Raw genomic sequence first — 13,973 nt, 5'->3', positions numbered from 1 at the left:
CCTATTTTATGATAAAATGGTCTTTTTATTTGCTCCCCTGGATCATAGCTTCGATAAGGTCTATTAAGGTAATGAATATAATCCTTGGGGATCCAATATTGACCAAGTCTAACTTGATTAATCAAGTTTGACTTGGGAACCCATGCTTGGGCTAAGTTTCTATTTGAGCGTTTTACTAGAGATAAATAAGATCTGAATTTATGTTTAGCCTTAAATCCAAGTCTGGATCGGTTGTAAACGACTCTTTATTTTCTAAGAATCAGATCAAAATTCTTGGAACCCAAGGTGAACCGTTCCAACGTGTCCTTAAGTTCTTTAACTTAAGTTTTCAAATTGGAATTTTCTTCCTCAAGTTGTTGGACTTGGGTTGAACTTCCATTTTAAACTGGCTCAGTCAAAAAATTTAGGTTAGTCTCCTCGTTAAGAATTGTTACCTCCTTTTGGAGTGACTTGATCCAGACGTTGGATTTGTCCAATTTCTTTAATAAGTATGAAACGAACTTTTCTAGATCTTCTACTTGAGTACCGTCGAATAGATAACTTACAGTGGGGTTAGGCCTTTTGGAAATGGATACAGATCCATGGCTTTGCTCAGACTCAGTTTCAGATTCGCTCTCGATATCAGACTTGGACTTGGTCTCAGTTTCGGCAACATACGCTTGTACTGGTAGAGCAAGGTAGCTTGCTTGCTTGTGTTCTTCTTCGTCGGACTCTTCAGAGGACTCGGACCACGTTGCCTTCAACACCTTCCTTCTTCATTACTTCTGGTTCAGACAGTCCGGCTTGTAGTGTCCCTTTCGGTTGCAAGCCGTAGCAGGTAACTCCAGATTTGACTTTCATGTTTGATGGAGTCACCTTCTTCTTTTTGCACATTTTTCGTATCAGGTTGATGAGTTCGGCTGCTAACTTGTCGTCGTCATCGTCTAGTCTGGTTCATCTTCGGACTCAGGTTCGGTTCTACGCTTTGCTTTTGGTTCCCGCGTTCTCCTTATTCCTGCAATAAGAGCTATACCTTTTTCGGCCGAACGTGCATTAGTCTGTTCGTGCAATTCAAATTCTGAAAATAGATCGTCTAGTCTAATTAAAGAAAGGTCCTTGGATACTTTGTAAGCATCTACCATAGATGCCCACAAAGTATTCCTCGGAAAAGCGTTGAGTGCGTACCTTATTATGTCTCGATTCTCCATCTTTTGTCTGATCCCGTGGAGTCCGTTCAGTAGATCTTGTATCCGCGCATGAAGTTGGCTACCTGTCTCACCTTCCTACATTTTTATGTTATATAACTTGTTTAAAATTAGATGGCGCTTACTTACTTTCGTATCGGAGGTGCCTTCGTGTAGCTCGATCAGCTTCTCCCATAATTCTTTTACACTTGAGAATGGACCAACTCGGTTCAGCTCTTCCTTTGTTAGATCATATTGAAGAGTACACATTGCTTTGGCGTTGGCCTCGACCTTCTTTATTATACTTGCATCACAGTTCTCGCATGATACTGGTTTTCCCATGCCGTTTAGTGGGATTGAAATGCCAGTTTTGATGATCATCCACATCTCGAACTGGGTTTGGAGGTAGGACTCTATTCGGCCCTTCTAATAGCCGAAGTCCTCACCGGAGAAAAGAGGTGGGCGGGCTGTGTTGCAGCCTTCTTGATGGGCCATTATAGCAGAAATATCTCGCACAAAAAGAAAATAAGTAAACTGGTTCCAAGACTTGGTCTTGGATTAGTAGTGCGGGATTAAAAAAAAAAAACTCAAGCGGTGGTTGCACCGACTTTGAGAAACGAGAAAACTTGATCAATAAAACAAATCGGAAGGCGGCAATTTTACCAATTCTGATTGACTCCGAAAAGTTTAAAATTACCACAAAAAATTGCTTGAATGGTGGTTTTACCAATTCGAAGCGACCCCGCTCTGATACCAATTGTATAATCGAAAGCGCTAGAGGGGGGGGGAGGGATGAATAACGCTCGTGACTTTCACGTTCGTTTAGGAAAACTTCAATTAAATACGCAGCGGAATAATAAAACACAAACATAAACACCAAGGGTTTTACTTGGTTCAGAGCCTATGACGACTCCTACTCCAAGGCCCATGCTCGTTGAGCGTTTACTTCAGGCAATCACTATCAATTCAGAAGTTACAATTTGAAGTACAATATAAATAAAAAACTTATATCGACAAACAAGGAATTAATAAACTTGAAGCTTCTGGCCGTCGGAGTCGAGTTGCAGCTTTATCGGATCATCCTTTGAGTGACTTTAATTAATCACCCAATCAATTCATAAGCCACTGTTTGTCATGAGAAATCTCCCAATCGATCAACTAATCGATTGGATTAACCTTAATTGATTATCCAATCAATTAATGCACCTTCTGTACTATGCTTCGTGAACTAATTGATTGACTCCCTAATCGATTACCTAATCGATTGATAATTAGTAAAAAGTGTAGATCTCTAAATGAGCTTCATTTTGCATCCAAAATCACATCGTTCTAATATCCGAGTCAAAAGTTATGACCTTCAGAAGTTTGCTGTGTCAGAACTTTCTCGTTTCATGCTAACTCCTTGTTGGATTTATAATTGCCAAGTGTCTGGTCAACCTTTGGCCTACTTAGACTTTTTCTTTTTCAACTTCCTATTGGACTTCTAATTACAAAGTGTGATTTTCCTTGATTCACTTGGATTTTCTTCTTACCTAATCATAGTTAGGGGATTTCCTTTGCAAACGTATGGTCCTCCTTAACCCACTTGGACTTTCCTTTGCCTAATCGTAGTTAAGACTTCCCTTTGCCAATGTGCAGTCCTCCTTAAGTCACTTGGACTTTACTTTGCCTAACCATAGTTAGGACCTTTTCCTTGCCTGACTTTCGAGTTAGGACTTTATCTTGCCTAACATCCAGTTAGGACTTTACCATTACCTAACCTATAGTTAGGAATTTTTCAGTCAAATATTTGGTCCTCCATGACCTACTTTGACTTCTCTCTCATATATTGTCAAATATCCGATCAACCTTGACGTACTTGACCGCTTTTTACATATTGTCTAAATATCAAAACTCAAACTTAAATCCACTCGAGTTTAGTCAACCTTGATCCGAGGATGATTGCACCAACAATCTCCTAACATTAAAAACTGGCTAGTTCAAAATACTTCAAAACCTTCTTTTATAGCGTTGATATTTGGGATGATTTTCACCTATCAATTGAATGATCTTACCCATTAGTCGGTTGTCCTGTTGAATTTGACCATTTAAACCTACAGAACGACTCATTCTTGACCTATTTGACCACCATCAGTCGACTAGTAAACCCTACAATCTAGTGATCTTACTCATTAATCAACTACCATGTCAAATTTGACCATTTAAACATACATAATGACTCTTTCTTGGCATGTTTAACCCCCATTAGTCAATTGTTATACCCTGTAGTTGACTGATCATGACCAATTGAATCCTATAGTCAAGTTTTAAACCTTTTGTACATTGCTACTATGCCATTAATCAATTGATACACTCCACTAGTCAATTGATACAATCAGGTGAGTTCCTAACTAAATCTCCTATCTACTACCATAACAGTTAGTACTATAATAAACCATAATAAATATAGCAAACCTCGAAGTTACTACAATAAACTCTAAAGTTACTATAACTCACCTCAAAGTTACTATAGCAAATCCTAAAAGCATTTTAAATCCCAATTTCAAAGTTTAGAATTCATCGATATATCAATATATATTATCTATCGATTAATACTCATGTTTCAACCTTTTCAAGTTTGAATTCTCATCTTGTCTTGTATTTAGTTGAACTCAACCTACTATGACTTCCTTTGCTGATTAACATCTGATCAACCTTGACCAGATGAGACTTTCTGTTGCCTAATATCGGATACCCTTGACTTATCAAGACTTCCTCATTTTCTAGTATCCGATCAACCTTGACCTATCAGGACTTCACACCTCATATTAACTTTCTGTTAGACCTCCAACTTCCAAGTGCCCCATTACTTATGATCCACTTGGATTTTCCACTTTCCAATTCTTTGTTGAACTTTTAATTATTAAGTGTCTGGTCAACTATGATCCACTTAGATTTTTTTCTGGTACCAACTCCCTGTTAGACTTTCGATCACCAAGTGTCTAGTCAATAGTGATCCACTTTGACTTTCTGTTTCATGTCAACTCTCTGTTGAACTTTTGATCACTAAGTGTTTAGCCAATTATGACCCACTTGGACTTTCCATATCTTGTCAAGTATCTGGTCAACCTAGAGTTACTTGACTTTTCACTCAACTAACTTAGCATATTGATTGATTGTCAAGTATCTGGTCAACTTTGACTTACTTGACGATTCACTTGACCAACTAATATATTTATGAAATATTGAAACTCAACTCGAGTTTAGTAAACTGTATCCTGTCAACTTTGATTAGAGGTTGATTGCATCAATTAGGGGTGTCAAAAATAGACTTGGCCCCACAATTTGACCCGAGTTGACCCAAAAAAATATCGAGTTAGGCTTGGAGGTTTTCAGATTCAGGTTGGATTTGGATTGACCCGGGTAACCCGAGTTGGTTGAATTTAGGATTTAGGAGTTTTTTGGATTAATTAAATTTTATTTTAAAAATTACGATATTTTATGTATATAAATAATAAAATATTAGTATAACAATGATAAAATATTAAAATAAAAGTGAAGAATTATAAGAAAATAATTTTAATTTTTTTTTCACGTCAGACAAGTTATTCGAGTTGGTCATGTTATCTGGATTTGGGTTTGAGTTTAGGACTTTCAGGTTGAGTTTGGGTTAGGTTTGAGTTGAGATTTTTTTTATAATATTCTTACTTTGACTTAACCCGAACCCATCCGACCAACCCGAATTGATATCCCTAGCATTAACAATAACTACTAATAGATTTAGAGTCCTTCATTTTAGATATTCAATAGGATCAATGTATCCCTCTAGTATAGTTTGATATCTCAAATAGTGTAATAAGTATATGATTGTATAGTTAAAGTATCTCAATACTTTTATTATTGATGGCATCACAAGTGAATTCAATCGTGAGAGCTATTTGCCTTGTGAGCTGACATAATCGATACTTGTATGTGATGTTGTTGATTATAAGGTTGATTCTCAATGTGTGCGAAATGAATTGCTGGTCACCTGACCCCATGCAAAGGACCATTGTGTTAGGCGAAGTCCTCTATGATTTACCCCCTTTTCAGATCACATAGGATAGTCCTAAAGAAGTTCTCGAGGTGAGGATTATTACCTTTTGCTATAATTATGAGAGCTATTCATGATTATATGTGGAGATTGACTTGTGACGAAGCCTCGTGATGTGCTTCGGGATTTGAAAGAAGTCCTTTTCTCTTGAGGATGAGAGTCTGCATAAAGTATGCTTCAATTATGAGACGCTTGGTCATTAGACTTTTGTAGTAAAATGGGTGGTTATGCTCACTACAAGTGTCCCTCACAGTCTGTTCTCTAGTTATGTGAAGGGAAGTAAATCATATGATCAACTTATAACTGACCATCAAATGACTAGAGTGCATGGTCACAATACTAATTCTTATATAGAAGGTGAATTATTAGATCTAGAATTGAACGAGACACTAGAGACATAGGAAAGAGAATTGGATTATAAGGTTTAGAAACAAGTACATTGAGTTTTCAACACATTTACAAAGGAATATCTAATTGTAGGGAAGACAATAAGGAAAGATTAAAAAAGAAAATGATCAACTAAGACATGAAAGGCAAGAGTGCCATGAATGAGGAAGAGGTGGATAATAGGTTTTGACCATGCATGCTTATGATGAAAACAAGAGAGAGGCTTCAAAGGAATGCAACAAAATCAAGGGAAGTAATTCCAAGGAGATAGTTCCAATGCAATTAAGAGCTCATACTTCATGACACTCTATTGACATGGCTAATGAGGGTCACATATGAATCTAGGAATTTTTTTTTAATTCTACTACCAAGTGATTGCCATTGATGTAGAAATTGAGTCTATTCAAAATGTTCACAAATCATCACGTACCGCTTTGACATCCAACAATAATATTTCTTCTTTTTTTCATCATTTTTTTCATTTCATCAAAAAATAATATTTATTATTTTGAGCCAATTGACATACCTCAAAACTCATATATGCAAAGGAAACTACACTACACTTGTGTAGGCATAGATCCCTAAGCCTAGTTATATGCAAACTGAGGGTAACTTGGTGGATAGGAATAACAATGGTGATTGTAAACTCTAATCTCTTTGTGGGTGATGTGGGAGAGGTGGATATGGACTCTATTCTACCTCCTATGTGTTGAGTTTCATGCAAAATTAAATAATAAAACACAAAAAACGAATCCATTAGATATCTAAGCAAATTCTAATCACATCATTGGGTATATATATATATATATATATATATATATATATATATATATATATATATATATATCTTATCAGATAAGTCGTGCTCGCAACCACCAAATCTTATCTAATAAGATGAATAAAACGTCATCAAATCTTATCTAATAATGTGGCCAAGTATTATCCACTAAGATATTATCTAATAATGTGCTCCATTTAGTTTGAGCTTATGTGAAAATCTAAATAAATATTAGATTAATCATTAATCCAATAGTTTAAGATCCAATTAGATTAACCAATTAATCTAACAAGTTTAAAATCCAAAACTAATTTCAGATTTAAAACTTAGGCTCACTCTATTTTAGTTATATTAAAATAAAATAAACTCAAAAATTGATGTGTTCTCTATGTGTGATCCAATAGGTTCTCATAAATTTGACAGTGACTCTAAAATCACATTTTAAAGACATAAGCAATAAGTGACATCTAGTAATGTATCATGGCTACCCAAGTGACGAGAATGTCATAGATTTGACCTAATCTATATGTGACTATTTTATTGTATAACTTACTACTTTTGTCCAAATATCTAGATTGATTTACGAGACATCTATTATGTAATCCTCTTATCAATCTATATGTTTCTTGATCTCTAAGTAGACTTAACCAAATAAGTTGAATATCTACTTATTTGAGTATAATCATGCATTTTAGTAGTCCTACTTAATCAAGAGGTCCACAGATATCACTCCTATTATATAGAAGGGATAAATTCTATCTGCATCACTTAGATCCTTCTGCAGAACTTATTATATACACAATGAATGACTTTATAATCAACTTTGTTACAGGTGATGTTTGTCGATAATAAAATACGCAACTTCTTATGTAGGGAGCCGTAGTGACTTCAGGTCAAAAGATTGTTTATACACTAGTCACTATAAAAATATTTATGACATTCATATAATAATTCATGAAATATTCTCATGATTGGTGAATTTAGCACATATTCTCTAATATATACTCATATGTTAATTTAATATCTTATATTCATGACTTGTGAGATTAAATCATCAATTAACCTATATATTAGTCTCAATGTATTAACATCACTCTTGTATATTAATACTTGACTAGGAATAATTGAGAGTAGTATTCTATATAGTTTCTTATAATAAATTCAAATAATTGATATACTATATAATAAAATCTACCACTTTAGGATATTATTATATTAATTCAAATTTATAGAAATATAGTAAATATAATAAATACAAAATGTTGTCTATTGATAAATATAATACAAAATCTCATATCATCATCATTGACTAACAATATAATAGTTGATTTAGTAGACATCCATGTAAATGCGTCAGAGTAGAGAATGTAGGGGTACAACTTTGATTTGTGTAGAGACTTGAGAGTATCACCATGAACATGATGGAATTATCAGGGAGAAGATAATCTTCGATTCACAAAGTACCTAAAGAAGTACATAAGAATCCATCAATAAAGTGTAGTGTCTTTGTCTGAGCTGCATGCCGAGTATTGAAGTTTATTATTTATTTCTAGCCCTTAACATCAGTTTTTAATTTAAAAAAAGGAGAAAAAAAACCGCATAGCATTGAAGGAATGTTGGGAATGCTTTCTGACAGATTAACTATGAAGTTGTAATACCACTGTCGCTGTTCATTTAAACTTTCTTTGCTAATCTGAAATTGCCTCAACCAAAAGAACAAATCAGTAAGGATATTTTTGTTGACCTTTGGATTTAGTTCTTGTCTCAGGAGTCAAAACTCAGCTTCCAGGAATGCTGACAATCAGTAAGGATATTTTAAGTGGAATTCTGACAATCAGATTAATATTAGTTTTCTACTTGGTGCCAAGGAAAAAATTACTGAAGTTTATTACTCTTTCTCCTGAAGATCTGAAGCTAGAACATTCAGAGTAGAAAGTGCATCTAGAGATAGCCTTTTTCTAGAGTTCTTGTTGAGTGGAAACTGCAAAGGATCAAGGTTGCAGAAAGAACCACTTGGTGGTGGAAGCTCGTATCAACTTTCATGAGTTTCTCATGAATTTAATGTTTGCTGATTTCGTTGAATCACAAATAAAACCGAAGAGGAAGTCGATGTGATCAACATAAACTCAAACTTGATGGTCTATTTCGACAATTGCGACCTCTGCAGCAAACCGCGCAGAAACTGTCTTACCCTCTATCTGCAGCAGCAATACTACTTGATTTGCTTCCTCTGAAGCAGAAATATAACTTGACTTCACTACATGAACTCAATGATCAGTTTATACTTCAATAATGGCTTTCCATGTCTATGGCAAGTACTAACTCGACGGAGAGTTTATTTTTCGGATAAAATTTTTGTCCAAGGGTTCTTTGTTCTAAGATCTTACTTATTTTCTTTATCAAAAATTATTTATAAAAATAGAGGGTCTTCATTTACAGTGTGGCCAGCAACTTGTTTTGGTATTCTTACTTCTAATTTTATACAAATTTGATTTATTTATCTTTTATGGAATAGATGAAGATCTAAGAAAACCCATATCATGTAATTCTTATCTTTATTGTGTTTATGTTAATTCCATCACTCGACAGAAGAATTCGATAGTCAATTCTTTGGCACGAACTGAATTTGAGTGGAGCTTTTAATGGTTTATGTACAAATATATATAATTTTTTCAATGTACAGGAACTATTACATAGCTGAATAAACTTCTCCAGCAAAATGAAACTGGTTGTGGAGAAGAAATGACAACGTTAGCAAGGATGGAAATCTGCTTCCAAATCTACCTGCCTGAGACGCTCAGATCTTTATCATACATGCGCTGGATTTCCTCTCTGTATTCTGTCAACGACCAGTCGGAAATCACCGGCTTTAGCTCTACCAGATCACCCATCCTTAGCTCCTGGTTTAGGTCAATAACAGGTTGATTGTTCAGCCTTGGTTGCAGTTCTTCTTTCTCTGTGAATGTGTAGTTTGGCCAACGTATGTGAATTCCCCCAACTCGATCTAAAAGATTTGCGACTGTAGATTTCCCCGGGAGTTCATGTACAGTCATCTGAAACAAAAAGTACCAAAACTAGGAATTACTCCGGATAACACCCCCATAGATCTGAACCTGGTGATAGGAAGCAAAAAAAGCTAACCTTCTCATTTTCCAGAATGATGATGAAAACAGGCCCAGTGTAATTTCTCTGTTGAGTGTAAGAGTAGGGGCAGCTATGAGAATGCAAAGGAAAAGGGCATGGCGGCCTGATTGAATCAGCATCGCTGGAGGACGATGAATGGCTCATATTCAAAGTCTCGCATTGCCATGACACGACCCATCGAGCCCATTCCACCATTTGAAGAACAAAGGAAGAATGCTGGCAGTCACCTTCCTTGTATCTCCAGTGAGCAGCAATCCCAAACTCTGCCTGTAGATGCATCTCTTTAGTTCGAATCTGAACCTCGAGAGGAAGTGACTCTTGGCTTAGAACAACAGTATGCAGTGATCGGTACCTACAATAGTAAAAGTGAGAAAGAGAACCTAAGATGCAGGGAATGAAGTAAAAAACTACAATGATGTACCCATTGACTTTTGGATGGGCTACGTAGTCCTTGAAAGTTTCATCAACTTCAGGCCACAAGCCATGTACAATCTCTAGGGCTGCATAACAGTCTTCCTGTTTCTCAACTATCAAGCGTAGCCCGTGTATATCATGGATATCATCTAGTGTTTGATTCTTCCTAAAAAGATAAACCACCACATTCTAAGCGACATAATGCTTAATGTCAAAGAAGAGTTTCAGTTTAACATAGAAGATAAAAAAAATTACTTGAGCATTTTGGAGTAAATGCTGTACAAACTCTTGCATCTCCCTGTTAGAAATTGATAGCTAATGCCCTTGTCCTTGAGAGCTTTCTCTAGCTTCTCTATAGAGGAGGAAATCATATCTTCATCGAAGGATCTAACAAGTTTGGAAGACAACTGTTTGTAATGCTCTGGGTATAAATGTTTAAAGCACACATTTTCAAGCTGCTCCTTCCAACTAAAGATTCCCAACCGGTTGGCTAATGGAACAAAAATCATTAGAGTTTCCTTTGCAAATCTTTGTTGTTTAATCATAGGCAAGGCATCCAATGTCATCATGTTGTGCAAACGATCAGCCAACTTTATAAGAACTGCTCTGGCATCTGTCATTGCGAGAAGCATTATGTGTAATCTGTCAGCTTCAGCTTTTCGGCTTGCAGTGTTGTTCAGTCGAGCAAATTTACTCAAGAGACTCATTTTTGAGACCTGAAATTTGAAAACATGATCGCACACAGCATTTAGAATTCATCTTGATGATGCTTTATGTACCACATAATGTGTCTGAGAATTCCAACAAAATGTTCATTTCTCCATATATATATATATATATATATATATATATATATATATATATATATATATATATGTCATGATCATGATCATATTAAAATAACAGTTAGTGGGGTATGAAGAAGTTCTTCAACTCTATTAATAAACCTTGCCATGAGTTAAAATGACATTCAAACCATGAGGTAAGAAGAAATTCTTAAACTCTATGAATCATCCTGAGACCAGAATGTTGGATTACTTAAAATTTTGGTGGTCCAATGGAATATTCAACAAGAATTATCCAAAGGAAAACTACAAATGCAGCATTTCTTCAAATCATCAAGTGCAATTTTCTTTTCAGATTCGGATATCCATTGTACTAAACCTAAATGCACACTAGAAAAAATAAATTTCTGAAAATTGATTTCAAGATAAAATTCTGTTTAAATCACTACCATCCTCCATCTCTATTCGTTACACTGTCCTGTATGGTAAGATTTCATGTTAGCATTGCTATAAATAAGCTTGGTGAGTGGTATGCTGTAAACCACCCAAAAAGTTTAAAACACTGAATCAATGCCTTTCACACTAATCTGGATAACTGGAATATGCATACAACCTATTAAACAGTTCTAGAAGTACAAAGACCATTCAGTAGCTTATGCGCCTTGTGAGCTACTGTTGAAGATTTACCATGCACATATAACATTGGTGGTTAGGACAGTGTTCTCATTTCTCGTTAACTCAAAATGTTGTAACTTACCAGAAGAGCTACAAAGTCAGTGAGGACAACAAGATACAATCCATTATGATGTGCATGCGCCTAAAGCAATTTCTACATGAATCAAAATATCAGGAAGATGTTTCGTCAGCGACAAACTGACTAGACTTTGAGCATGAAATGCTTCAATTGTATCACTCTAGGCATCAAGGCACTGTTTTCCCTTGCACCTAAAGATATTATATATATATATGTAAAGCAGATTAGATGAGTAGAACAATTGGATGCCCTATTTTCATACAAGAATTAATCAATGAAATATCATGTGAGATAAGAATACCCCTTGAACAAGATCAGCAAGGCCAGCTTCAAACTCTTGAAGAATATAATCATATGTCATAAAAGAATCATCCACTGAATCATGCAACAGCCCTGCAGCAACGACTGTGGCATCAGCACCAATCTTTGCAAGTAGCACAGCTGTCTCCACACAATGTTGTAGGTAAGGATCTCCACTCGCCCGCATCTGATTACGAAAAGAAAATTATTTTCCGTCAACAAGCATTCAGTAATACATGAGAAAGCAATATGTCGAACAACACACAAAGAATGCAGTTTATCAAGCATTTCTTGGAACAGTTTCTCCTAGTTGGTAGTGATCATGATCATGAACATGAGCAAATTACCTGGCCTTTGTGAGCTTTCTCGGCTTCATAGAAAGCCTTCACAACAAACTCATCATAGAAAATCTTGTGCCTCGACTGGGCTCCAACAAGGAGATCGTGTGCATATGGTTCAGAGTTTGCCCGTGCTTTGCTGGAATCTTCTTCTAAATCAAATGGGAGATCTTCCATATTTACACTGCCACCACCCCCTGGAGCTGGAAGGCTGTAAGAATCACAATCCAAGTAAGAGCCCAGGGCATGCCCAATGAATCCATTCAGTAACTTGTCTCTTCCAACTCTCGAATCGGTAGTTCTATTCAAGTCCCGAGGGATTCTGTGCAAAGGTGGGCTCCTGGAAGAAGATGAAACGGAGCCATGAAAGACGGCAATGGGGCTGGGCTCTCTGTATTTGAGCGAAGGAGAATAGGTTGAGTAGGAAAAGGAGCTCCCGAACTCGTCTGACCGGTCAAGCCGTGGCGGAGAGACCTCATCGTTCAAGCTTGAACCAGCGGCGGTGGGCAAGAGTCGGGCCAACGGCGAGGAGAAAAGGTACGAGAGACCACCGTGGATCGGCTTACGGCTGGAAGAGGCAGAAGACGCTGCAGTATTACTGCATGAGGAGAATCTTGCATTCTGATCATACTCAGACGAGCAATGCGACAGGCGGGAGCTCAAGCAAAGGCCGCCAGGAGCGACAGCAGGAATCGCGACCGCAGGCACCGACATCAAGGAGACTAGCAGTCAAATTCCCAAATTTACAACCGGAGGAGGGGGGAAAAAGGCACCTTTTTAGAGGAATCAAACTTCAAGAACAAGATCACGAACAACAGTGAAAGTCAAACAATTGCAGATACAACAAGAACAGATTTTTCCAACCCTAGTACCAAAAGGAGGTGCCTTTGGGCAAGAACAACAAGAAGCCAGGAATTTAGAAACCGTTAAACTTGGGATCTCGGTCCAAATCCCTGGCCAAGGCAATAAGCCGAAAGGGAACGCCTTTCTTTCTGCAAACGTTAGCAGATCAAATAAGAAACAGAACGACGAAAATAACATGAAAAATTTATGAAAAAACAGAGAGAGAAAGCGGATCACGGCAAAGGGAGAACAGAAATAGAATAGGACGAATTAGGTGCTAAATCCCTTGCCAACAAAATTCCTAGACGAGGCGTGGAAGAAATATGAAGAAGGAAAAGAAAATGCAGCACGCTTTCGCTGTCCTCTTATGCGGTGGTTTACGACTGCGCAATTATTAGCAGAAAAATGGGGTAAAAAAAAATAGTGAGAAAGGAGAGAAGGTGCGATTACTTCGCGGGGTGGCAAAAAGAGCCGCAAATGGATACGGATCGGAATCTAGACGAGGATTGAAAGACGTGCTGTGCGCAACCAGTTTAACCTTCCGTTTTCTGGATATCCTATCGTTCGTGACTCCGGCGACAATTTTTTTTTTTTTTTTTGAAATTGTCAGGATAACGATGTTCAAATCTTCAATGCAATAAGTAAAAAATGCCATGAGTCGGATATGACGAAGGTATATATCCAACTTTAATGATTTTTTTATATGAGAAACAAACACGTGGAAATTGTAGATGATGGATATTGAATGCCTATCAATATTTTTCTTTTATTTAACGTTAGATATATTGTTATTTCGATTTGGAGGATTATTTACGTATCTAACGTTAAATAAAAATACGGTGATTTGTCGAATAACTTAGCTAGTTTTGTATAGAACAAATTATACTTCATTGGAAAAAAAAACTCTCAACTATTTTATTTTTTTCTCCAAATAAAATATAATCTCCTATTGAGCTTAGTCTAGAAGTCTATGAATGTTATGTGAGATAAGGCTG

The 13,973-nt window shown here is 36.5% G+C and overlaps 1 protein-coding gene across 2 annotated transcripts; it reads right to left on the bottom strand.

Annotated features, from left to right (window-relative positions):
* Positions 1–9,031: 9,031 nt before the first annotated feature.
* On the bottom strand, positions 9,032–13,560 carry LOC122038559 (probable GTP diphosphokinase RSH2, chloroplastic). 2 transcript variants are annotated; one of them, XM_042598357.1, is made up of 7 exons: positions 13,429–13,560; positions 12,145–13,127; positions 11,799–11,984; positions 10,214–10,674; positions 9,966–10,124; positions 9,542–9,896; positions 9,032–9,453 (listed from the first exon to the last, which is right to left on the bottom strand). In XM_042598357.1, exons 2-7 carry the CDS (start codon positions 12,847–12,849, stop codon positions 9,181–9,183), a joined length of 2,139 nt encoding a protein of 712 aa, XP_042454291.1. In that variant the 5' UTR covers positions 12,850–13,127; positions 13,429–13,560; the 3' UTR covers positions 9,032–9,180. The 2 variants fall into 2 exon arrangements, with proteins under 2 accessions (XP_042454291.1, XP_042454290.1); XM_042598356.1 differs by lacking the exon at positions 13,429–13,560 and having other exon boundaries at positions 12,145–13,414.
* Between the last annotated feature and the right edge of the window lie 413 nt (positions 13,561–13,973).

This window comes from Zingiber officinale, chromosome 1A, assembly GCF_018446385.1.
Source record: "Zingiber officinale cultivar Zhangliang chromosome 1A, Zo_v1.1, whole genome shotgun sequence".
In the NCBI taxonomy this organism is placed as follows: Eukaryota; Viridiplantae; Streptophyta; class Magnoliopsida; order Zingiberales; family Zingiberaceae; genus Zingiber; species Zingiber officinale.
The sequence above is the reverse complement of the archived record's forward strand: the minus strand, read 5'-3'. Positions and strand labels throughout refer to the sequence as shown.

Bases quoted from the DNA above. Each gene is read 5' to 3' on its own strand.
- LOC122038559 (XM_042598357.1), bottom strand. From the start codon at position 12,849: ATGTCGGTGCCTGCGGTCGCGATTCCTGCTGTCGCTCCTGGCGGCCTT. The intron at 11,985-12,144 runs GTAATTTGCTCA...TTTCGTAATCAG, and splicing joins AGAAAGCTCACAAAGGCCAG to ATGCGGGCGAGTGGAGATCC. The intron at 10,125-10,213 runs GTAATTTTTTTT...TTATCTTTTTAG, and splicing joins ATTTACTCCAAAATGCTCAA to GAAGAATCAAACACTAGATG.